General features: G+C 37.2%; 2 protein-coding genes across 2 annotated transcripts in view; one reads left to right on the top strand and one right to left on the bottom strand.

The window, feature by feature from the left end:
- LOC134679544 (uncharacterized) overlaps window positions 1–19,344 on the bottom strand; it is an 89,159-nt gene extending 69,815 nt beyond the window's left edge. Inside the window, exons 1-2 of the mRNA XM_063538502.1 lie at window positions 18,451–19,344; window positions 17,240–17,722 (exon numbers count right to left, since the gene is read on the bottom strand). Coding sequence (XP_063394572.1) covers window positions 17,267–17,722; window positions 18,451–19,251 — 1,257 coding nt within the window. The 5' untranslated portion in view covers window positions 19,252–19,344 and the 3' untranslated portion in view covers window positions 17,240–17,266. The remainder of the gene's footprint in view (window positions 1–17,239; window positions 17,723–18,450) is intronic.
- LOC134679542 (protein madd-4) overlaps window positions 1–26,172 on the top strand; it is a 425,780-nt gene that overhangs the window by 387,514 nt on the left and 12,094 nt on the right. Inside the window, exons 9-21 of the mRNA XM_063538500.1 lie at window positions 4,013–4,142; window positions 4,531–4,646; window positions 5,252–5,352; window positions 13,563–13,703; window positions 14,374–14,498; window positions 16,348–16,590; window positions 21,223–21,343; window positions 21,704–21,825; window positions 22,197–22,278; window positions 23,281–23,448; window positions 24,492–24,674; window positions 25,285–25,437; window positions 25,738–25,916. Coding sequence (XP_063394570.1) covers window positions 4,013–4,142; window positions 4,531–4,646; window positions 5,252–5,352; window positions 13,563–13,703; window positions 14,374–14,498; window positions 16,348–16,590; window positions 21,223–21,343; window positions 21,704–21,825; window positions 22,197–22,278; window positions 23,281–23,448; window positions 24,492–24,674; window positions 25,285–25,437; window positions 25,738–25,916 — 1,864 coding nt within the window. The remainder of the gene's footprint in view (window positions 1–4,012; window positions 4,143–4,530; window positions 4,647–5,251; window positions 5,353–13,562; window positions 13,704–14,373; window positions 14,499–16,347; window positions 16,591–21,222; window positions 21,344–21,703; window positions 21,826–22,196; window positions 22,279–23,280; window positions 23,449–24,491; window positions 24,675–25,284; window positions 25,438–25,737; window positions 25,917–26,172) is intronic.

The following is a 26,172-nucleotide window of genomic DNA, read 5'->3' as shown; positions in this document are numbered from 1 at the left end:
ATCATTCAGGGGGTTTATTTGTAGGTACTTTGTAAATTAGCCTCTTTTTGACATCAGTTTCAGGGCATCTAGCTCACATTCATTAAAATCCGGACAAGTGCGAGTCGAAATTGCCCACCGAGGGCTCCGTACATTTTAGTGTTTGTTGTTTGTTATAGCGGCAACAGAAATACATCATCTGTGAAAATTTTAACTGTCTAGCTATCACGGTTCGTGAGATACAGCCTGGTGACAGACGGACGGACGGACGGACGGACGGACGGACGGACGGACGGACGGACGGACAGCGAAGTCTTAGTAATAGGGTCCCGTTTTACCCTTTGGGTACGGAACCCTAAAAACCGCGGCACAAACGTACCAAGTAAATGCACAAATGGGGGAAAATCTTTTATTGCATGATTAATTCTCATTGTTCCTTTATTTACGAATGTATTTTTCCTTTATCCAAGCATGAATTTAGCTGTGTCTTTACTATTCAAATGGGCGTTTGCAGTCGAAACTACAAAAACGAGCGAGAAAATCTACCTTGCGGGGACAAAAAGCTGAACAAACATGTGATGCTAAAAATGCCACATGGTTGTTGTTTTAGACTAGAAAAAATACCTGTACCCATACCATGAGTCACTGACACTACTGACAGCACTGACAATGTCAACACTGACATATTTATATTATACGCCAACGTCTACGTAATTTACTTTCTATAGGTATACATGTCGCTCGCAGTAATATGTCAGTACGAGCGAGATGCATAGAAAGTTACGTCCACGCTCCCCTTTATGGCTCCTCTACACGATGGGCCAACGCCGGCCACTCCAAGGGACGCATTTATGCGTTAGAAAGAGCTAAAATAGAATGTTCAAAGCCAGTCCATCCAAGTTTTCCATATATCTGTGATTATTCTAAAAAAACCATAAAGATACCGACAAAAACTTCTCCCTTCATTATGTTAAGCGTCACCAGCAAGCTCGGCCGGATTTCACCTTTCACTTCCTTTCCTTTCACCTACTCGTAGGTACATAAACTAATTATAGGACTAGATATACCTACCATATCCTATTATAAGTACAAAGTACCTATCCGGGCAATCTAGTCGTTTTAAAATGAGAGCGTAACTATGGAAAACCGAGTGTTTGTATGGAAAACCGAGCTTGCTGGAGACTCTTAAAGTCAGTTTATATAAGAAGAAGCAAAGACCAAGTCTGTAGGATGTAAATAAAATAGTCGCTTCACTTTAAGTTAAAAACGTCTGACCATTCTCGGCGGCACTTTAGCCTGGCAAAGCGACTCTAAATTTGATATCCCCTGCAGAACGCGGCCCGTAATGAACCTCCATCTTTATTTACATATTTATGTATTCACGGGAACTCCCGGGCTTCGCTAATCGCTCATTACCATGGTCGGACTTTAGGTACAAGGACTAAGTGACGCTGGATGAGTTTGACAGTTTTCTTGTCTCTTGAAGAAAATGGTTTAACAGCGCGATTCGGGAAATGAATTAGAGATTAACTAGATACGATATAGTAAAGATATGTGACGTCCCACGGGTATAGGTACCTTATGGCGGTTGACACTTACGCTATTATTAACGCCGCTCAAATATTATTGCGGCGCTATGCGACGTAAGCGCCGGCCGCCATAAGGAACCTTTTTCGTGGAACGTCACATACCTTTACTATTTCATATCTAGTTAATCTCTAATTCATTTCCCGAATCGCGGCGCCAGCCGCCATAAGGTACCTTTTTCAGTGGAATGTCACATATCTTTACTATTTCAGATCTAGTGAGTCTCTAATTCATTTCCCGAATCGAGTCGTAAGTCCTTTCGGGGCATAATAATGGAGAGTACCCAGTTCGTCTCCTTAGTTTTTAGACTAGAAGTAGAACTGGTAAATTTTTCATCGAGCGGGTTTTGATGCCATCCATTACTATAATTGAGGAGTGTCTTTTCAAAAGGGCTTATTTTTGTATGGTGACTATAGAAAAGCGGCCAAGTGCGAGTCGGACTCGCCCATGAAGGGTTCCGTAACAGCAAGTAACATAAATAATTGCGGTTTACGGTTTATGACGTATTAAAAAAAAACTACTTACCAAATCTTGTTCAAACCAATTTTCGGTGGAAGTTTGCATGGTAATGTACATCATATATTTTTTTAGTTTTATCATACTCTTATTTTAGAAGTTACAGGGGGGGGGACACACATTTTACCACTTTGGAAGTGTCTCTCGCGTAAACTATTCAGTTTAGAAGAAAATGATATTAGAAACCTCAATATCATTTTTGAAGACCTATCCATAGATACCCCACACGTATGGGTTTGACGAAAAAAAAATTTTTGAGTTTCAGTTCTATGTATGGGGAACCCTAAAAATTTATTGTTTTTTTTTCTATTTTTGTATGAAAATCTTAATGCGGTTCACAGAATACATCTACTTACCAAGTTTCAACAGTATAGTGCTTATAGTTTCGGAACAAAGTGGCTGTGACATACGGACGGACAGACAGACAGACAGACATGACGAATCTATAAGGGTTCCGTTTTTTGCCATTTGGCTACGGAACCCTAAAAATAAGCCCTTTTGAAAAGACTCCTCAGTTAAGCACATAATACCCTTTGAAGAAAATGATCGAAAATCAAATACCCTACATTCGCATCTGAGTCTATTTAAGCACTAAAGAAACTTCTTGTGAAGATTAAACTGTTTGTGAATTTTGCGATATACATAACTATTATTTTTTGCAGAGTATCGTCGTTGTTGAAAATTGATTTAAATCATTTCTTGATCCAACTTTACAATAAATTGTCCTAATAGGTACCTTAATTGCTTTCACTTCTTAAACAATGTCGCTCTGCATAACCGCCTTATTTATAAAACCGTACCAACCCCCTGTTAAATTTTGGTCTCTTTCTAACAAACACAAATGTGAAAATGACAGATGGGGACAAACGATTCTGAACGGCTCTTAAACTTGACAGATGTTTATGAAGAACACCGTAGAACTGTAAGTAAATCACGTCTTAGGACTTCCTCATCATCAGACTGTCTCAGTCTACTTAATCTGAGGGCCTACCGCGAACCACGTTCGACGTGTTGCCTCTCTGTCGCACTTATAAATTCGAACGTAAGTATATCAGAGAGCCAACACGTCGAACGTGATTCGCGGTAGGCCCTCTGACCATAAGCCACTCCCGTAGCACAGCCCAATCTTTATCTTATTGTTAGCCAACTAAGGTCTTATTTCGCCAAAAAATCTTTCTTCCTTTAACATAATATTTGAGAACTTTACAGTTGATTTTATATCCGTGTTTAGTAATTTGGTTCCTAAGAGCTCTCTAATGGCTATTTAAACACTGAAAGTTTCTTGCCTGTATTTGTTTTTTGGAGGCGAGTTTATTTCAGAGGTTTGCGTTGCTTTCTACCTGAAATTATGAAGATTGTAGTTTTGAAAATTCATGCTGTTCTTTAGAATTTAAGTCTGAACGGACTGAAAATAATGTTCGTTCTGAGCGTTAATAAGACATTTCATCTACGATAAATAGTCTGGCAACCACTAAATGCAATCTAAAAAAATTGATATTAGTTACACAAGCTTAATGTCTAACCCATTCATAAACGTTTACTAAAGTTGACAAGCCGAAAATAATCGTTTGTCCCTTTCCGACGTATTGGTATGATGGAAAGGGACGAACGATCATTATCGACTTGTCAACTTTAGTAAACGTTTATGAATAAGGGGGTAATACATCTACATAATGATTTACCTGTATATGCCGAGCTAAGTTCTGTTGGTTTGTAACAATGTTTTGATGTAGACAATATTTAACGACGAAGCAGAATACAATATTTGTACAAAGACAAGATTTCTTCATTAATCTTTGAACTGTTTTATTCTGGTCAGCAAGATTTTCTGTGTTAGCGTACGATTGTACGTTTAAATGCTCTAACAATTTTTATTTCTAAGACCCGTGACTTTGCAGAGTGCAAATGCTAAAGTAACTTTTCTTTTCAGGCTACAAGATGTCGCTAGCAGTCTGCCGCGATCGGTTAACGGGGTCAGATGCGCCTGAGCAGCTGTGTGACGCGTCAAGCAAGCCTCAGGCGTCCATCGTTCCGTGTAACACCCATCCGTGCCCGTTCAAGTACGTATACCACCATAAAGATGTCGCTAGCTATCTATTACTTAGTTCTTGAGCAGCTGATGTGCACTTTGCACCAAGCCATAAGCGTCAATCGTCTCCTGAAACACATGTGCTTGTCCTGTCCAGTCCTGTATTGTCTCGAGCTGTCAAGGACATCTAATAGAGCAGTCACAAAAATGAATGGAATGGAAAGCTCCTGCCATCTGTATTCCCAACAAATATGACTTCAGTCTCTTACGCAAGAGTAAATAGGAATATTACTGAACCGGTTAGCTCCATCTTAGGCTCTGTCTTCATTTTCCATCAGTCAATCGCCGGTTAGTTTATAACCAAAAAAAACTACCACATGACCTCTAGTGCCTTCTTTACAAAGCTATATGTCCCACAGGTGGTACGTTGGGGAATGGTCAGCATGCAGCGTGACCTGCGGCGGCGGTGTGCGCTCGCGTCGCGTCCTGTGCGCACGCTCTGCCAACATGACTAGAGCGGACACCTATGAACCAGGTAAGGCCTTTTCACACATATAGCGAACTTAACAAGCTTAAAGGTGATAGCAACCGGAGATTTAATTCCGTGCAAGGATGAGCCGCTTTAGACCAGGCCGTGTCCGGGCCGGAGCTTCCGGCGCATCGTTTTCTACAGAAAACATCACGTGATCACCTGTCGTATCATAGAAAAGTAAGCCCCGGAAGCTCCGGCCCGGACACGGCCTAGTCTAACGCGAGTCATCCATCCACCGCTACAGACTGTGCAAAGAATCGACTTTCAAATGGTTTTTATTCAACGAAAACATCCATAAAAGTATCGTTTTAGTATAATAGACTAAACTCGAACATATAAAAAAAAACAATTTTAACCTGCATAGATACGCCTCACGGTGGTGACTATGATCGCTTTTCAAGTAGGTAATCTACGAATCCTCTGTAGGCAGTGCAACATTTTTATTAATTTTTAACTTGTCGATTTCTTAATTATATTTATTTCTTAATTTATTTTTTTCTTTAAATCATTATAGAAATATTATAGTATTTTATTCCTGCAAATCATTTAAGCATAATGCACTAACATTTTTCATAAGTAACTATTAATGCAGTATTATATTGTAACAGGTTCGAGTCCAGACCCTGGTTGCGTGTCGCCAGCGCCTCGTTCAAGCCAGCCTTGCAACACTGAGGACTGTCCTGTCTGGGTTGAAGGACCATGGTCAGGGGTAAGTAAAATGTTACCATCCCTACTTCATCCCTAAAATTCATCACTGATATAACATTTATATTCTTGCTTTGGTAAAAATGTTATTGAATATTTATGTTAAACAAGTCACTTACCAACCTGTATTTTGTTAAACATTATTTGTTAGTGAATAAATCATTTTTCATTTTAATTTTTTTAACAATCAACATGTTTATGACAACATGTTTTGGACCCGGGTATATCCTTAAACTACGTCCAAGACCACCGGTGGACGGGCAGCAGCGTCCCTCACATTCGGTGTACTCGACTGCGATCGCCAACTCGCCTGCCAAGCGTGGCGATTATGGCATTCACCCCCCATTAAGGGGGAGGCTTATGTTCAGCAGTAGACGTCTTATGGCTGAGATGATGATGATGATTAACATGTTTATGTCGAGCTTTATCCAGAAACACTTAGGGAAAACAAGTTTAATCCAATGAACAAAACTGTGCATATACTGAACCGCAATTAAAAAATAAAATAACTATAGACAAAATTAATCTATTTACTAAAAAAACTTACGTTCTTACTAATGTTACCGTAATAATATTTACCATCCTTTGTTCCCGTAACTCTGTCCTAAGTAGCAACATTGTTAAGTTTTCAATACTTTTAGTGCTCGGGTTTTATAGCGGCGCGGCAATATCGGGAATATGCATACTTTTGTACTTACCGCACTTTGTTGTTTGCGAATGGGAAATTGCTGATATTGTTGTTTAAAGTCTACACTGTCGGTATTTCCTGGAAATATAATAGGGAATCATTTTCGGTATTGGGAAATTTATTTCACTGATGACCGATATTTAGTAACGCATGCAACTTTCGCATGCGTACGCGGTGCAAGACAAATGCGTGGAAAACATTACATGATTTACATGGGTGTTTAAATCACAGATATATGTAAAATGACGCTAACGCTTAAAGATAATTTAAGTGTTAAGGGGCCCACAGATTACCAGTTAGCCGGACGATATCAGCCTGTCAGTTTTTCGGAGCTGTCAATATTTGCGTTTAACTGACAGGCTGATATTGTCCGGCGAACTGGTAATCTGTGAGCCCCTTTAAAAAGTGAATCACGCATCCCATCACGCATAGGTATGATAGCGGAGTCAGTTATGAAGTTGACCCAAAAACTTTTTATTAAGCTATGAGCTTCATCACATATGATCTTTGAGTAATTCTAAGCAGTTCAAGCCTGGGAGGCAATACGGGGAGGGGGGGTACAAAGATGGCCGCCACCCGTCATCATTCAAAAAAACCTGTTCTGGTCCTGGTGGCTACTAGGGCAAGTTTGGTATCATTTTCGTATAAACCGGAGACGTAGAATTCATTGCTGATATTTGTTTTTTTCAGCTTCATAGTAATTTTACAAGAAAAACGTAAAAAGATGAAAATTTAGGATGGAGGTTTTTGCTTTGAGAGCTAATAACTTTTGTATAGTGGTCAAAAATATCATATAAAAAATACTATAATAAAGCGTAATTCATGCAAATTCTAAACATATACACGTTGAGTAATATCCTACTGCAAAAAGATGGTGAAAAAATTATTAAATGACCGCAGCGCGGGTAGTTGGACTTTCGTTTATCTTGCGGACCGTCGTTTATCTTACAAAATGATCGAGTACGAGTATCGTAGGTATGCTTACTTTGCTAGATTTTATGATGACGAATAAAATACTTTCATCCAGACATAATTCATCATACAGACATAATTTTATGCACTTTAATTTTAATGCACTTGCAACGATTTGAGTGGGGCCTAGTGTTATTTGACCGGTGTTTTCTGTAAGGTTGAGGTAAGTACGTACTTCCCCAGTTGGGCTCTGCTCGGATAGATCTGGAATGACATCCGCTGTGCTGTGCCCTACCACACAAAGCGAGATGACATTCACAGTGCCCATACCTCTCTTTTGAACGTAGTTTAAGGATATACCCGGGTCCAAAATTGGGTCTCTTTTTTTGCTGATAATATTAAAACACTATTTATGAGAGAAATTGTACTACTTAGGAAGAGGCAAAATATTATGGGGCTCTTATTTTTGCTGATAATATTAAAACACTATTTATGAGAGAAATTGTACTACTTAGGAAGAGGCAAAATATTTATTTTCACGATAATTTTCATGCTATAACTCACTTTAAGTAATTTTATATGTACTTGTTGTTTTTAATAAATAACTTCAACCTGCACATAACATTCATTTGGCTTTGATTTTGTTTGATATTTCACATTTAATATTTGCTTCAGGTTGGTGTGGTGAAAAATTCTGTGTTTCACTCGGCGGCAAATTTTGTTTAACCCTCGTTCTTAGAAACCCTTACAACGCTCAAGATTCCATTTTTCGAACCACTCACTACGCTCGTGGTTCAATTTTGAAATCTTTCGCTTAATATAGGTTATGCAAGTATGACTTGGTGACAAACCAACGAAGCCCCGCCTCGCGGGGCTTCTATTTTCTGCTCTGAGGGATAAAAGGTAACTAACGAACCTAACCTAACCCAACCTGAAATTGCGGTTGTACATGATCTTATTTGTTAAGCGAGCCGCCCTCCTCTTTAGACATGGGGACCTGTGTGTATTTTTTAACCTATACCAGAATGATGTCTGTGTACTGGAAACTGCGGACATTAAATATACAGAAAGCATTTTATTCGTCATCATAAAATCTAGCAAAGTAAGCATAGTTACCTACGTAGATACTCGTACTCGACCATTTTGTAAGATAAACGCCGCCTAGCGAGAGTCCAACTACCCGCGCTGCGGTCATTTCATAATTTTTTCACCATCTTTTTGCAGTAGGATATTACTAAACATGTATATGTTTAGAAGCTGCATGAATTGCGCTTTATTATAGTATATTTTATATGATACTTTTGGCCACTATACAAAAGTTATTAGCTCTCAAAGCAAAAACCTCCATCCCAAATTTTTATCTTTTTACGTTTCTTGCAAAATTACTATGAAACTGACAAAAACAAATATCAACAATGAATTCCACGTCTTCGGTTTATACGAAAATGATACCAAACTTGCCCTAGTAGCCACCAAGACCAGAACAGATTTTTTTGAATGATGACGGGTGGCGGCCATCTTTGTACTCCGCCCTCCTCGACTAGACGCACGCTTCTTATCGCCTCCGAGGCTAGAAATGCTTAGAATTACTCAGAGATCATATGTGATGAAGCTCATAGCTTAATAAAAAAATTTTGGGTCATATATGGCAGCGATCCGTAACTGACTTCAGTATGATTAAATAGCCAGCAATATGCGTACCAGCCTGGGCGCTCGACATCAGATGCCGTGCGGGACGTGGTGGGGAGAGTGTTAGGGCACCTGGAGGACTCGCGACAGGTCGCCGCCATCTTCTGCGACTTGTCGCGCGCCTTCGAGACTATTGATCACTCTCTTCTTCTTAAGAAATTGTTTGAGTACGGTGTCACAGGATCCTTTCATAAAACGATTTCTTCCTTCCTAGAAAACAGAAAGCAACGCACCTACGTGCTCGACTCTAAATCAGACCTTGAGTCAACTGGTAACAGCGCCGTCCCTCAAGGATCTGTCGCTGGAAACAATCTTTTTTTAATACTAGCAAACGACATAACGACAGCCTGTCCTGACGTAGAATATGTTTTATTTGCAGACGACACTTGCATAATTGTAAATGCCGACAGTTTTGATAGCTTAAAATCTAACCTTGGTCATGTAATAAACCTAGTTGAAAAATGGTTCACCTCTAATGGCATGTCACTTAATCTTGAAAAGACCAATATCATACATTTTCAGCTAAGAAATTCAATAAAATATAAACTTAATATAGTACTAAATGACACAATAATACCACAAGTTGATACTGCTAAGTACTTGGGTTTCATGATCGACTCTGGGCTGACGTGGGCGTCTCATATTTCAATGACCTGTGACAGACTGGCCTCAGCATGTTATGCGCTGTCCCGGTTAGCCGGTAGTCTATCAATCGAGAACCTAAAGATGGCTTACTATGGTTATTTTCACTCGATATTAGTTCAGGGAGTGGAACTGTGGGCCACCGCTGCTGATAAGGACAGGGCGTTCAAAATGCAAAAACGCGCCATTCGTGTAATTGATGGAAAGCCTGTGGACCATCCGGCACAACAATTGTTTAAGAAACATAAAATCCTTACCCTACCCTGTGTATACATACTGGCCGCGTGTATGTACGTTAGGCAAAACATACATAACTATAAACGTGCTAGTAGTGAGCGCCGTCCCCGGCTACTTGCCCCGAGGCGCCGACTCGCCAAATCACGACGGTCACTCAGCGTCATAGGACCAACTATTTACAATTCGTTACCCTCAGATATACTTAACTTAAATAGTGACCAAGTATTTAAAACTAAACTTAAACTGCTGCTTATAGAAAAAGCATTCTACAGCATTGACGAATTTATAAATATTCGATGAGGTCATTGACTACTGCACCATAATTAATTGTATTAATGTTAACAATAACAACGTAATAAGAATAATGTTTTTGTTTAAAAAATGTTATGAAATAATTAATTTAATTAAAGAAAATATGTATGTACCTACCTACTAGCATATATTTTTTGTAAATATGTATAAAATGTGACCTGTAAAATCTACTTTTACCAATAAAGATCTGTATTCTGTATTCTGTATTCTGTAGTATGAACATTTCATGAGAGTGATAGAGATATACCACAAGTAAAAAAACTTGATGACTTTTAAGCTATACCATTACTATAACCATATCAAACAATGAAGTTGTCGTAATCGCAACCTGTACCACGCGACCAAAACGCCGTAAGCGCCATAAAATACATGGCACTTACGCGTTTAGGTCGCGAGACTCACGTCCGCTTCTATGGTTTGTTGTCAAAACAACATCAACTCATGGCGCAAAATACTGGTTCTTAGTAATAATAGTTCAATGTGAGATTTGCATAATTTTAAACAAACCCTTCACTATAAAACCGTGGAAAGTCAATTTATTTTTCGACAGCCATCAGATCCTGTTGAAAATGCAAGAGATAATTTCTAACATTATCCAGCCAAGCTACATTCGAACTAGGATATATAGTTTAAGGTCGGTATTCGATTGGCAGGATGCTAAAAGGATTGGAATAGTGATGCAACAAGGTAGCATATTGTTTAGACTGCATCTATCGTGAATATAGTTACATAATAGCCAAGTAAGTTCAGAGCAAGGTAGGTAAAATAGGGATTGGAAATATTGACTCATTTCAAGAAAATTACAAAAAAATGAAATTGTTTGTTCTCTTTATTTTATTTCAAGATAATATTCTACAATTGCTATTGTAAACCTAAACTTAAACAAAAATACAACAAAAAATCTACAATTGTTCGGTGTGTTCGGTTTATTTTATGTTTCTTTACTAATTTTTTTTTGTCTGTTACCTTCCGTGATTATTTCTCACTTGATGGTCTAATCGGAAGATCAGCGCTGGAAGTCGCCAGCAACATGCTGAGATGGGACCATTTCGTGACACTTTATTTTTCACTATGTTTTTTCTATGTATGTCTGTTGTCTGTGTGTTTACGAATAAAAAACTATTCTATTCTATTCTATTCTATCGTACCCGAGAAAGCCTTGAAGATCGCTGATTCTAATTGGTGCAAACGAAGTGAAGTGAAAGTCGTGTGTGGGATGTGCGCCAATCCCCAAGACGATCGTCTAGATCATATCAAAACCAGATTAAAAGGGTAACAGTTAGTTACATCGGAATTGGGCTCCTGGTCAGGCACAGATAATAAAATTGCTGGGCACATTTATAAACTGAGGTGCAACTTTAAAATATCACGTTCACTTTCAAAAGGACGGGTGATGGTGAAATGTGAAATATTTTTTTGTGAAACGCTTTAACTAATATGTTTCACTGCTTGTTTTTTTATATTAAAATGCGCTTGTTTTCAATATTGTATTGCGATGTAATCTGATTGCCTGGTGTTACAGATACAAATAAATATTTTGGTCTACGGTTTACGATTTCATGAAATAAATTGAGCTATTTTTGGAGTGTTTATAGAATCTGTTTTTTAACGGAACCTCAGCTACTTGAAACTCATATTTTACTAAAGATATTAATGAAAACAACTGGAATTTTACTATGTATTATTAATAATATAAGTATAATAATATAAGTGCTTCTACCTACAATGATCACTTACATAAATAAAAGGCGACTAGACGACTCAATCTTTTGTTGACTTATGTATTTTTTTCTAATAAACTTTAAATTCATAAATATTTTCCTTTATCTAATTTTATAAGCAATTCTTTACTTCCTTCAATTAGCCAATAAATAAACTTTTGAAAAACGAACAATATTTTGCACACAGGGTCTCACGAGGATATGGCAAATTCAAACGCTTAAAACTATCTTTACTTTTTCGCTTCCCAATTAACATGGTCGCCGCGACGTATAATTAATTGACCCAAAGCGAAGACAACGCGAACTTTCAACTTGGGCTGTCAAACTTTCAACACAACCCGTAGACTAACAAGTTGGTAAGTTCCGAGTCAGGGCTGTGGTCTGCCAGGCAGCGATTCAGTCAGGTGAGCTTCTGACACAGGCTTAAGCACAGCGTGAGTTTAGAAGCGTATGGTGGTAGTTAGCCGAAGTTTAGGACTTTGAAGTTTAAGACTAGAGGTAGAGGTTATGGTCCTATCTACACTCCGTTCACGATATCTTTAAACCAACATTGAAATTAGAAAGTGTGGAACCACCATAAAATTACATGACATATTTAGCAAATATAAACTCCGTTTTGCAGTAACAATTCCCTTTCAGTTTAATTTCTTCACTATACCTAATTTAGATAATTGAAACCAACTTGGTTAAAATTCATTACCAACCAGAAGTAGCTATCTATGCCAAATAAAATCATCAAATCTAAAATCTGATATATATTTGTACAAATAAAATTTAAGTATGACTTGATAGGTCAATCGTTTATATGTTAGGTATACATTATGTTATACGGTAAAATGTACAATTTATTTCCCTTCTGTCACCCATTCTCCGCTGCCGCCTTAGCTCCAACTCATCAAAGAATTGGTTAAGCCGCGAGCGACATAGTTAGCCAAAGTAAAAACCTGCCTTAGAACTTTGGCTAATTGGAATGGCTTTTTTAACAACTCGCACAGGTTGGGAAACTTTGCTTGTCTTCATTCAGTTCTTGCGTCTTAGGTACTTGTTTCTTCTTGTAGCTTATTCTTTTGTGAGGGGTGTTTCAAGACTCACAAGTGCTACAATTCCTGGAGCCAGAAACGTTTTACTTATATAAGTACTTTTGAGAAGTCTTGAAGGTTTTAAGCATGTGAAATTGGGCTTTTAATTTATTATTTATAGTTACAAATTCATTTGATATTTCTAAATGGTGACAGCAAACTACGGTGTACTGTATAGGTAGTCGCCATCATATTAGTTTTTGGAGCGGCTAAGTAAGGTGTTCAAAGATATCTGAACACGCCTCTATTGTCAAGGCGTTAGAGTGCGTGTTCAGATATTTTTGAGCACTTCGGCCGCTCCGATATATATCTGATGGGGACTGTACCTTATTTTTTTTAGATGTTCAAATGTTTGAACAACTCTCAAAGAAACATTGTGACTGTACTGCGTATTTATGCTATCAAAATCGTCGCAGACTTTTCTTGGTCAAACTCTGGTCATACCTCAACTAAGATATTCTAGTTAGTTTTGGACCATAGTTGGATGGTTTTACGATGGTACGCGAAATAAACTTAACTCAGGGAACAAAATCTAGAATGGGTATCACATATTAAATGCGAAACTGCAAATAGCCTGCGATCAATATTGTGTCCGGAAGATACTATTAATAGTTGCACTTTGCCTGCGGTCAGAAACGGATTAAATTCTGGCTAGAGTTCGTCTACGCCAAAGATTCACACTATGTCCAGCAGTCTTTGGTTAACTGATGAACAGATCACCCTACGTCAGCGTCGAATAGAATAGTCACGCCCAAATTGGCCAAAATATCGTATAACACCTTTGTTACTATATAGAAACCGATATATTTGGCTATTTGACCATCACTGTCTTATCGATGCTATAGATTAAATATAGGTTTTGTTTTTCTCAAACAGCACTTAGATCCAAATAATCAACACAATTTTTCATGTTCTATTGTATTTCTTTCACCAGTGCTCAGTATCCTGCGGCGAAGGCATCCAGGTTCGAGGTGTCGAGTGCACGCCATCTGGCGGCGGCTGCGACCCCTCAGCCAGGCCGGAGATCTCAAGGCCATGCTCCACTGGTATCAGTTGCAGAGAGGAAGAGCCTGAGGTATGTCAATACTAATATTGCCAATGTGAAGCGAAGGTAACCAAATCCTCGACGTGGAACCTTCTGGCACCTAATAATTTTATCAAGTCTTGGTCTCAAGTATTGTTTTTTTTTTTACTTTGCTGTCAATATTAACTGGATATTTGAGTAGTCAAAGGCGTTATTGTTTCACCAACTTCTTAATTTGTTACAATGTGGTGCCGTGACCAGGATATCTTTAGTAGTATTGTTTGATAAAGAAGTGAAACTGTCACATGGTTCACTAGATAAATGTTGGGTTCTTCCGTCCTTTTAATCATCTTCACTACTACTTCAAGTGATATTTTACTACAAGAACTAAAACCCACTATAAAAAAAGGTTCTTACTTCGGAAAGATTCGTATTGTCAATTTAAAAAACATGTAGTGTTTTTGAACTAATTCATATAGAGTCACTATGTTTCAACTTTGATCAGATACGAGATCTTTTCAAAAACGAGTAGTAAACTTGAACCTAGAGAACTTGCATGCAATATTTGATATTATATATTGCTAACTACAGAGTACAATGTACAATTAATTCAGTAGTTCGACTTAGAAATAAAATATCATCGCAATGTAACGAAAATTGCATGCAACTTCTTTATAATACGTCTAAATGGGGCCTCACGTGTTTTTTTTTTTTCACCTAGGACGATATCGAAGAACTCCTCCCAGGCGTAGTGTACCACACACAACCCCTCATACAACCATACCCGCCGCCTCAAGCGAAGGCCGAGCGCCTCATTGGAGATCCCGACGTGCCGGTCGAAGCCACGTAAGTTTTATGTAGTCCTAGTACATTGACATCAGAACATTCATAATTCATACGTCCTATTATTACTTAGTTTGAATTGGATTAAAAAGGTTAATTGATGTCTACATTAAGAAGGTCACAGTTACAATTCGTGTACAATATAATGAAAGGATCGGCCACACTAGTTCTTAAAAGGTGTTGACAACAAATTGTACTTACTACTAGCATACTTATTAACTGATCGTCGGTGGATCTATTATCAATTTATCATTTACCAAATGTCAGTGAACAGTGTTGACGATGACATGACAAAAATGCAATATTTATTTTACGTCACAAGCTAATGTTTGTTAAGTTCTAGTGTGGTCGATGCTTAAACCCTGAGTTTATACTTTAGTATTTAAGCTCTGAATATCAATTAGATGTAATTTTAAATTACTTTGAATACCTATATTTAAACCCCGACAGTGTTTTCTTTTCTATCAGTGTAGGTACATCATATCCATAATATACCTATATTTAGGATACACATACCTACAGACTTCTCATTTACCAATTTTTATCAAATATAATTTGTCACAATTGGCGTCATATTAAATTATTTTTTAAGCACAACTGGACTTTGATCGCTTAAAGTTCGTGCATTTTATTAACATGCTAACTATCCGATTGCAGCACTTTTTGTACTACAGGCCCTTTGTAACATTGAAGGATCAAAATAAATCTACGTACCTAAGAGTCACGGTAAAGTCCAGTTATGATTAAAAAACCTTATCAATCTCCTAAAATATTGAGGTTATTTCCATCTCGTATTACTTGTCTCAGTCATTTCCTTTAAAAGCTCAGAGTATTTTGTTGTTGTCTCTTTCAGCAATTACAAAATATTCTTTGCGTGTGGCTGGTTGTATGTAAGGTATTGTACCTGCGAACGATCAAATTTTTAAAGGTTTCACTTTTCAATTCAAAATAACATCACACATTTTTTACAATGAATGACATTGACCCCCTCCATCAACACAGTTCCGGCTGCTAGCTATTGTTATGTTTTCTAGCTTTTGTGTATCAGCAGTTGCTCAAAAATGTTCTAAAAGATAACAAAATTAAGACTCATTTTTGAACAACTGTTCTCACGGTAAAATCCTAGTGGTCTTAGAATAGATACAGAAACCCGAATGTAAATGTAAAAAATCCTGAAATGTCTAGATTATTTAGCAGTTTTTAAGTGTTCACTGTAAATACTGTACAGAATAAAATAAACAGAATCCTAAACGACGTCCAAAATCTGCACATCCTTTACCAATCAAATCAGACCACTAACTGTCACTATCCATCGCTTTCACATAAACCTACAATACTTGTATTTTCAACTCTTTGCACTGCACAATAAAATTTAAATTTCCTTGCACACTTGTAGCACACAGTGACGATTGTCTTGCATTTGTTTTTCCTTTCGCTTCTAAACACTTTTTCCAATACTCTTGACTCTACATTTCTGGCACCCACACAGACACAGCTACACTGTTTCCAAAAGATTGACTCACAGAGTTACAACACAAAAATGTTACAAGGCACTTTAATTCTTATCTCAATGTTAAAGCTAAATTTACTATGTTAAAATTTTCAGGTGAAACATTCAATTGGTGGACAGATAACATATATACACTGGTGCACATACTTCTACATATACCAGCCAGAAATTGATGAAATGTAAAAATAGGATTAGTAGAATTGACCCTTCAGCACCCAGCATGACGAGAAACGTGTGAATTTCTATAGTATTAAATAGTATAGCGAATCCTATTAACTATGATATTATATATAGACAATAATAGTAATAAACCAGTAGTTAACGTTATTTTTTATTTACTAGCTACATCAAAGACGACGAATGGGGACCGTGCAGTGTCTCATGTGGAGAAGGTTGGAGAAAAAAAGAAGTACATTGCAAGATATTCCTGGAGTTCAGTAGGACTATAGCAAAATTACCGGACAGCAAATGCATGGGACCGAAGCCAACGGAGGAAACTGAGAGATGCGTGATGGAACCTTGTTCGTTGGCTTATGGGACTTCCTTTGGGGATTCAAGCGTGCCTGCGTATGGTGGATCTGACAGGTAAGTTGGTTATAATTAACCTTTATCTGTTAATTATGTTAAATGACTTAGGTATTAGCTATTTATTTTAATTTAAAACAGATTCCAAAGTTATGAATTTAACGCTTTATGTACAGTGGAAACTGGATAAGTGGAATCGCAAGGGACCGGCTGTTTAGTTCCGCTTATCCAGGTTTTCCATTTATCCAGTTTTCCACTTAACCAGGTTTAAATAAAACGTTTTCTCACTTACAGAGGCTCTCGCTAATAGAGGTTCTGGATACTAGTAATGTCGCTTATAGAGGTCACGTATAGTATGGTCAAATAAAAGATCTAGACTTAAATAATCATCTTTTATTAAATATGTATGTAGATATACATATTGTATTATGAAATGGAATGAAAGGATAATAATATAAAATTTCACTCATAATATTATATATGCTTTGGTTTTGAAAATAGGTACGAAGCTTTATAATAAATATAATCTTATTTACATTGAACTCCAGTATTGCGCGTTGTACTTACAACACGTATACTAACATGTTGGTGTAAACTAGCTAGACTAAAAAGTATAATGTCGTACTTGTTATTACAATAGCCATCATTATTTAAATCAAAATGTAAACAAAAACATATCTACTAAACTACCTACATTACAGTAACATACAATTAGCAAATAGCTTCAACACGCATATTAATAACTAAACCTATTCATTTCATCAATCAATTTATTTATAGCACCGTTATTCGAGGCTTCTCTCACCACATCATTAATTCTAATTTTAAACAGCTCATTGCCATTCGGTGGCTCCAAAGTATTCAACGAAAGACTAGAACCTCTCAAAAAATCAATATCCTCCACTGTACATGTGACTATCCTCAACTCTATGAAAGCTATCAAGAAACCGAAAGGCAAAGTTTCCCTTACATCCCTGTAAAAATCCTCCTTCTGATAAATTAAACTTGCATCCACGTTGAATAAATTGGAGAATGCTTGGAAACTTTCGTAATATGCGTCTAAGAGGTTTTCTAAATGTTGGGATCGGAAGTTGGAGTTGGTGCATAGGAACAGGAAATGTAGGACGTCGGTCGCTGGATTAGCATATCGTAACGCCTGGAAGTCTAGGAAGCATAGCCGATTTCCGTTTTCCTGGAAATAAAAATGAAATTTCAGTTATTGTAAAATAAAATGAAATATCAGAAAACTGAAAAAGTAATATTTACCAATATCATTGATAATATAACATAAAGCTTAAAAAATTGACCCTTCCTCCCCTTCGCGCAGAAATCTCAATACAATGTGATTCATTAATGTTATTGGTTCTGAGTTTGCCCCGTACATCAAACAAATACACAGGTGTGTATTTGTTTGTCTCGAATAGGTATTCGAAAACGCAAAGTGTGCGATATCGTATCGTACTACTTAAAAAACAGAGAACACAGTCAACATAACTACATCTCATCGAAATTTGGAACAAACCTCGTTAGGTTGTAATGTAAAATCGAGCAGTAACATACGGATGATTGTATTAGAATACTCGTAGTAATAAAATCAGATCATGGGCTAGCTCTTATGGATAGACTATGCCGTCTTTATACTAAGTAAATAGTGTGGTGATGATACATTATTCAATTCAATTTAATAAAAACAAATTGATGAAATTAGTGATATTTATATTAGGTTAAACACTACGTCATCACTTAAAAATTTTACACAGGATGTTTATTGTCATTTATTACTCATTACTCTCATTAGGTATTTTTAGATTACTCATAGCAATTATGAATTCTACTCGTTCTCAGCGATCAGGGTTAATCAGACTATGTTTAATGAACACAGCTTTTTATTTATTTTGTATTTAATACAAACAGTCTTACCATTTTTTTAAACAACACATTATTGACCCAGCAGTCCCCATGGCACAAAACGTTAAATTTCTTTGGCGTTGTATACAGTCCTAACAATTCTATTAGTCTCGTTCCTATTTGTTCTAATGATTTCTTAAGTTCGATATCCTCTACAACTTTTAATGACATCTGAAAAGAATCCACAAAATACTTTCGTAAGTTACTTTTGTTCAGAAATCTGTTATCGAACATTAAATCTTTAAACTTTTTCTGTAACTTTTGAAATTCTTCTGGCTCTTGTTTCTCACAAATCAAAGAGATAGCATGAAACTTTGCTAACTCCTTTAATATTGATTTGATTTCATCAAAAGTCAACGATTCAAATTTAGCCACCTTATCACTCATTACAAAACCTTTATCTTGCATATCTTCGAGTATCAAAATTTCCTGTTCATCTTCAATACTTGATAATAAACAATCTGGAAATATCACTCTATCATCATCGTTAATGACCTCTTGTATTCGTTTGAACAATGGTAACACTTTCTTATAAACTTTGACTTCTCGTTTGTGCAATTCACTAAATGTTTCTTGTCTCGCTGTATTTATAAGAGTTTTTACAATAACATTAACACTGTTAGTTTCATCTTCAGTATCTTTGATGATTACTCTAAATAGATTTGCAATGTAATTATCTCCTTTACCACTAATAGTATCTACGTGATATTTAAAATCATTTATTCCTTTAATATGAGCGGCTTTTTCAATAGAAGTGTGTAGTTCTTGGCAATTGAATTCCTCAGGTTCACTAATATTGACGTCTAGAGACATTCTTGCTTCGATAAGTACTGTTGAAGTGGTATCTGATGTTTATTTAAACTTAATCATCCGCGATAAGCTGAATATCGATAACGCCCGGTAATACTTATCAATAAGATGACGTCCATAGTTGTATATAGCTGGTTAAACAACTTTGTCAACAGAAAAAGGCGTAAAATTCAAACATTCTGAGGGACCTTTGCACCTACATTTCTTGAATTTTCCGCTTTTATCTACTGATGGAAATGGAAAAACAGACTTTATATTTGATTATAAACTATTAATTCAAATATTTATGTTTGTGTTGACACCTGTGGTGTTTACAAATTTAAAATGTCTGAACATTTCCTGGAAATGTCTGGATTTTTCCTGGGAAAAAAAACAATCAATACTTTATATTTGTGTATTTCAAACATAACAACATTATGAAGACCAGTAAAACAAACTTTGTCTAAAAGATGCATTCTATAAAATAACACGTTCGCGGACGCGGATTGCATAGCATCCGTTTTTGCACTACTCCTGGTGACGCGTATGTTATAGCATCCCTTATTCGTTTTAAATTTCTGCATTGAAATGCTTATCAATCCGCTTTACCACAGTATAATATTATTCACCAACTTTTCCTCTACCAGTCACCAGATTCAAAGTTTGCATACTGCCATTTTACATAGTTTTATCGAAGTTAAAAATTATCCTGTGACGTCTCCAATTTGGCCCCCCTTTCTGTGACGCACATGCTATAGCATTCGTCTTTGTATGGCAGCTCCCTTAGTAGCCCGGCAGGTGCGTCTGGGAGTAGACACGTGCAATTTGGGTGAATTTCGTGCGCGATAGCCATTTTTACGGATTGTTTATAACATCATAATTAATGTTTTTCTTGCATTTTCTTTAAGTTTTTCAATGTGTTTTAATAAACAAACATGTTTACTTGTGGTTTATTGTGCTACAATCAAATTTTGATACCGGTGAATGTGAAAAAGTGAGGCATGAATGTGTATACCTATCATTCAAGTAATTACGTTACTAGTCATAGTTTTGATGATATAATTGTGAATTATAAGCCTGCTGGCGCTCAATGATCACCTCTTACAAGGTAAGAACGTTTATGACAAGTATTGTGGCATAATTCTTGTATATTTCACGCCTTATGTTTGGTGCAGATGCATCCGAAAAGGAATATAAAGTTGGGTAAATCATCGCTTGACAGAAAAAGTGGTGGTCGCTTTACATCCAGAACTTAAAGCGGCGGTGACTTACAGGGAACTCAAAAAGTGTAATGCGGTAGAGATTGACGATTTTGAAAGTGGTGGTGGCGTAAATGCTGCGTATACCTTGGACAGCTGGAAGAAAAAACCTCTCTCTTTTATGAGAGCTCAACCGGCTCCACTCGGCTCTCTGCAACATGCCATGAGTGGGCATTTAGATTCTTCAGACATATTATGCGGTCTCCAACGCATGATGTGTAGTATCACATAATTTTAGGTCCAATGAATGACGAACGTGCTTGGGATGGGGCATGTATGAGAAGGACATAATATTACAATGATAAGAAATGGGGGAACAAAACAGAAGTAGAAAAATGTTTGAAGAGGTCAGCAATAAGTCTTTAGAGCAAAAATCTCGCCTCTAGGAAGTCAGAAGTCTCAGCCATTAAGTCCATCAAGTACGATGAATGAATGCTATAACATGCGATGTCATATAAGATCACATCTTGACTACGTCATGTGACGGAGATGCTTATGCATCCGAATTGTATAGCATTTGTTGTCACATAGCGTATAAAAAATATACTTCATATTGACGCGGATTGCATAGCATCCGCCTTGCATAGCATTACGCGTCATATACAAACCTAAAAGATATATTTGTAGTGACAGATATGCTATAACAGTCGCAAAATTTCCATACAAAATTTAGGTGTCCAAATGGTGTGACTGAGCGTCCGCGAACGTGATAATAACAACACCTCTTTCCCAGCAGGTCACTGACCTACGGTACGTCGAGCAACATCAGGGTGGCACCAGGGTCACCCGGCAAGTCCTACTCTTGGAAGGAGAAGGGGTATACCAGCTGCAGTGCGTCCTGTCTGAGTGGCGTTCAGGTACAATACTCAGGATCTACAATACCTGGCTTCACTTATTTGTAAATAAACTAGAGTTAGACCAAGATAAGTCTGCAATGATTTTGATAGCACACGCAGTGCACGTGTTATTGTAAACGTCAAACTTCTATAAAATTATGAGTTATGACGAATAAATAACACTTGCACTGCGTTTACTATCAAAATCGTTGCACACTTGCCTTGGTGTAACTCTAAAACTCACTTACCTCTAAATTAATGGCGTTGTAACTCAAACCGAGTCTTGGTTTCCGTCACAACTTTGCGCCGGTTGTCTCACACAATCACGTCCCAGTTAACGAGCATCTTCCGAGCGATACCAACATTATTTTTAAACTACAGGAGCTGATAATCCAGTGCGTGAGAGATGAGGATGGGAAGAATGCTTCGCCTTACATGTGTGACCCGCTAACAAAGCCTGAGAACAGAGTGAGGACTTGCAACGACCACCCGTGTCCACCAAGGCAAGTATTGGCAAGAATAGTTATTTTTTGTTCCACGCGGGGGCAAATTTTGTTTAACCCTCGTGCTTTAAAACCCTCGCAACGCTCAAGATTCCATTTCACGAACCACTCGCTACGCTCGTGGTTCAATTTTGGAATCTTTCGCTTGCTCGGGTATAAATATTAGCACGAGCGGTTAAACAACAACTTTGCCCCCTTGTAAAACATAAAATTTTTAACCACACCCGAAGCAAATATTAAATGTAAAATATCAAACGAAATCAAATTCAAATAAATGTTATTAAATATTTATCATCCAAAATCATCACTTAAAAGTCAATTCTACAATGAAATTACATCAAATTTTAATACTCATTTATTGTTTATTTTAGATGGAACTACACTGAGTTCTCCCAGTGTACAAAATCATGCGGTATCGGTATACAGACGAGAGAAGTTTCGTGTATTCACGAGGTAAGTATTTTTTATGTCCAATTATCAATTTATTATGAGAAACCCTTATAATAAATCGTCAGAGTTCGACCACGCGAAGTTTTCAGGCCAAGTGCTACGTCAAGTAGTATTAGTAGTAGTCAATTATTTATTGTACAAAAAACATATTAAAAATAACATACATTTAGTAAGAAGTACAAAGGCGAACTTATCCCTTTGAGTAAGTATTAGTAGGGTTAGTAAGGAACACAAATGTATGGAAGTGCATGCACTTTAGTCTCAGGCGATGCCACTTGGCACGATTGTTCCTTAGGTCAAACAAAGTTGATCTGGCCCGGTAGCCAGGAGATCGTGCCATGCAGACCCCCCAAAAAGGGGGGGGGGGGTGAGGGCTACATCGTCCAATTTTTTATCTAGTGCAAATCGCCACACTGTGATTGTAACATCCAAAATTCTCACAAATAATTACATAACATTTTCATGTTTTGTACAAAAATCATTTTTTTTGTATGGAAAGGCATAATAATTATGTCAAAAATGAATTCCTCGTCCCTAATTTATACGAAAATGATATATAACTTGACCTAGTTGCTAAGACTAGGAAGGAATATAGCATAGATTGGACCTGGGGAGCCGACCCTTTCACCCCCCCTTTTTGGGGGGTCTGCATGGTACGATCTCCTGTCTACCGGGCCAGATCAACTTTGTTTGACCTAAGGAACAATCGTGCCAAGCGGCATCGCCTGAGACTAAAGTGCATGCTAAATTACCTTACTGACCCTACTATATGGAGCTTATAGGAATATGTATTCATTATTTATTACTGCCAAGCTTGTGCAAAATTTTCGTGTTCAGACTCTATTATTCATCTTGCCTTGAGCAAAACAAACTATGTAAGTATCTCTCAGCCTGCCTACTTGAACTTTTAGGCCATGATAATAATTTGTCGCTGTTAGATCTTCTAATTAATTTTTTTTTTAAATAATTACGAAAAATCATTACAAGTTGACGTTTCCCCAACAGGTGACCCGCGGAGGCACGAACACCGTAGTCGTACCAAACAGCATGTGCCCTCAACCGCCTCCGCCAGACCGCCAGTACTGCAATGTCCTGGACTGCCCCGTCCGCTGGCATACTGGAGAATGGTCGAAGTGCTCCAAAACTTGTGGAGGGGGGATAAAGACGAGAGATGTGAGTGTATCGTACTTTTTCTTCAATGTATAATATATATGCATAATACATGTAAAATGTATGTAATGTATGCAATGTATATATGTGTGTGTGTGTGTGTGTGTGTTTTAATATTCCATATTTTTAGAAAAAAAACATGTTATATACTTTTTGACGTCTTAATAGTTTGCCACTTCAAAAATGGGGTATACACATAATTGTTACATACCCCATTTTTGAAGTACCGTTTGGACTAAACTCCCTGTCGATGTAGGTATACTTATAAATACAAGCTCAACAACCGTAACGTTATAAAAACATATAGGGTACATCGCCAATTACTAGCCACCCCCCAATTACTGGCCACTTAATTTGATTTCTATTTATAGGTGAACAAAGTTCATTTTAGTATATAAGGTACGAAAATCCAATTATTAGCCAGTTTTCAATTACTGGCCACCTATTCCAAAAATGAATTCTATTTACAGATAAATAAAACTCATTTTCAGTATAAGGAAAATGGCCAGTAACTGAAATTTATCCACAACCCACTCGTTCAATAACTGGCCGCCTCTTACAAAAATGAGTTCTATTCACCTATACACAGAATTCATTTTAGTATAGGTGGCCAGTAATTGAAAACTGGCTAATAATTGGCGATGTACCCTATCGTACATTTTGTAGCAATTTCTGCACAGCATTGTTGCCTTAATGGGATATAAATATATCTACCAAATTCCATGTGAAATAATAAAACTTATTTCATTACAGATATATGAACCTTTATTAATCGTATTTGTAAGATTATCTTAACAATTATTGTAATTCATCTCAGCTGCATCAAGATTATCTAGTTAAAAATCTTTATGTCAAATATGGCGTTTTACTCATTTGATGAATTTATGAATACAAACAATGTTATATGTGATTATTGAAATTAGATACTTATTATTGTTAATATAAAATAGACATAAGATGTAAATATGTATAATAAAACTGACATGTAACTTACGTTATGAATAAAGAAATTGAAATTGAAATTGAAATTGAATATCTTTCTACAGGTGGAATGCAAGCAAATAATGGCCCAGTCCCACGTGGTGGAGCGGCCCGTGTCTTTCTGCAACTCTCCCAAGCCCGCACCCACTAAGTCCTGCAACAGCAGACCCTGTCTTTTGGACACATCAGCGCCAGAAATCCAGCTGGACAACTCTTCATACATACAACATGATCCGAAGAAAAAGAAGGTAGAAATACTATGGATTTACAGTACCCGCCAAATTCTGCAACAGTTCTTGTTTTCTGGACAAGTCAGCGCGGCCGCAGATCCGACGTGATGATTTGTTGTCCAATTCGCATACAGCACGATCCGAAGAAGTTTGAATGCTCTATAGGTCGAGCAAACCTGTACATTAATACTCAATCAATCATCAATCATTCAGCAGACATCTTCTTTTATAATCCATCTTGTAATTAAGGTGATCTTTTTTTAACAATTTCCATGGAGAGCTTTTCAAAATAAAATGATCACAATTCTTGAAATGTTTGCGAAATGTTACTCGTCTTTGTGTAATGGAGCATTCCATGAAATTGTCTAGGTACCGTTGTCCCGTACAAATGCGAAGTTTCTGAAGATTTAAAGGTATAAGAGTTTCCTTTTCTATGACAAATGGTCAAAAATATGCACAGAAAAATAATCGCCTGCTTTAAATGCCGAGAAAAAAGTCGCAACACAGGAAATAAAATGCGTTTGTACGGGACACTCGGGACAGTCCGTGGAATGCTCCAATATTTCAGCTAGGTAATAATAATGTTCTTTACACAGTCAACTAACAATCTTTGCGTTTGCTTGCAAAGGTGACGGTGAAAGTGGGGGGTTCAGCCACCGTGTTCTACGGGACGCAGGTGAAGATCAAGTGCCCCGTCAAAGGCTACAATCGCACCAAGATCCAGTGGGCTAAGGATCACCAGATCATCACCAAATCGAAGAAGTACAAGATATCGAAAAAGGTATAATTTGATTCAAGTTTGACTAACAATCTAAAACGTCGCTATTCCAATTTGTACGCAACTTAGCGTAACGTTATTGACACTTATTGACTGAATCCCATCTTTATTGGCATTAATATATTTAACATTCTGATTTTATTGTATTCGACAGAGAGAATGTAAATTAAAAATTTTGCATTCCCCTTACGGCATAAAGGCAAAATTACTTCCCAGAATCATTAGAGGCTTATATTTCTCAAATTTATTATGAAATTTATTGAATCCTCGTTAATTATGTGGGTGTGATGAACTTCTCCCCAGGGCGCTCTTCGCATAAACTCCCTGTCGCTCCGAGATCACGGCATCTACACGTGCGTTGCTGGCCGCTCCAGCGCCAACCTGACGTTGCTGGTCAAGCCCCGGCCGGGCGAGTTCCCGTCCAGCGAGGAGATCGAGCGGCATAAGGCGCTGGATGAACCGTCATCGCCATTAGCTGACAGGTAATTTATTGTACAGGTACTGAGCAATAATTATGTAGAAATTACTGATATTGCAAAATTGTATACATATTTTTATTTGGTATTGTATTCGAAAAAATGGATCATATGATTTACCTTGAATGATCATTCATTCATTCATAATTATTTTATTCAAAGATTTACCGAGTGATTTGGATAGAGAAAGGGTTTTGAGTGTTTTGACGGTGGTGAAAAGTTGAGAAGACGTGTTGTTCATGTTTTTTTTAATTGTACAGAG

The sequence above is a fragment of the Cydia fagiglandana genome, chromosome 2 (genome assembly GCF_963556715.1).
Source record: "Cydia fagiglandana chromosome 2, ilCydFagi1.1, whole genome shotgun sequence".
Classification (NCBI taxonomy): domain Eukaryota; kingdom Metazoa; phylum Arthropoda; class Insecta; order Lepidoptera; family Tortricidae; genus Cydia; species Cydia fagiglandana.
The sequence above is the reverse complement of the archived record's forward strand: the minus strand, read 5'-3'. Positions and strand labels throughout refer to the sequence as shown.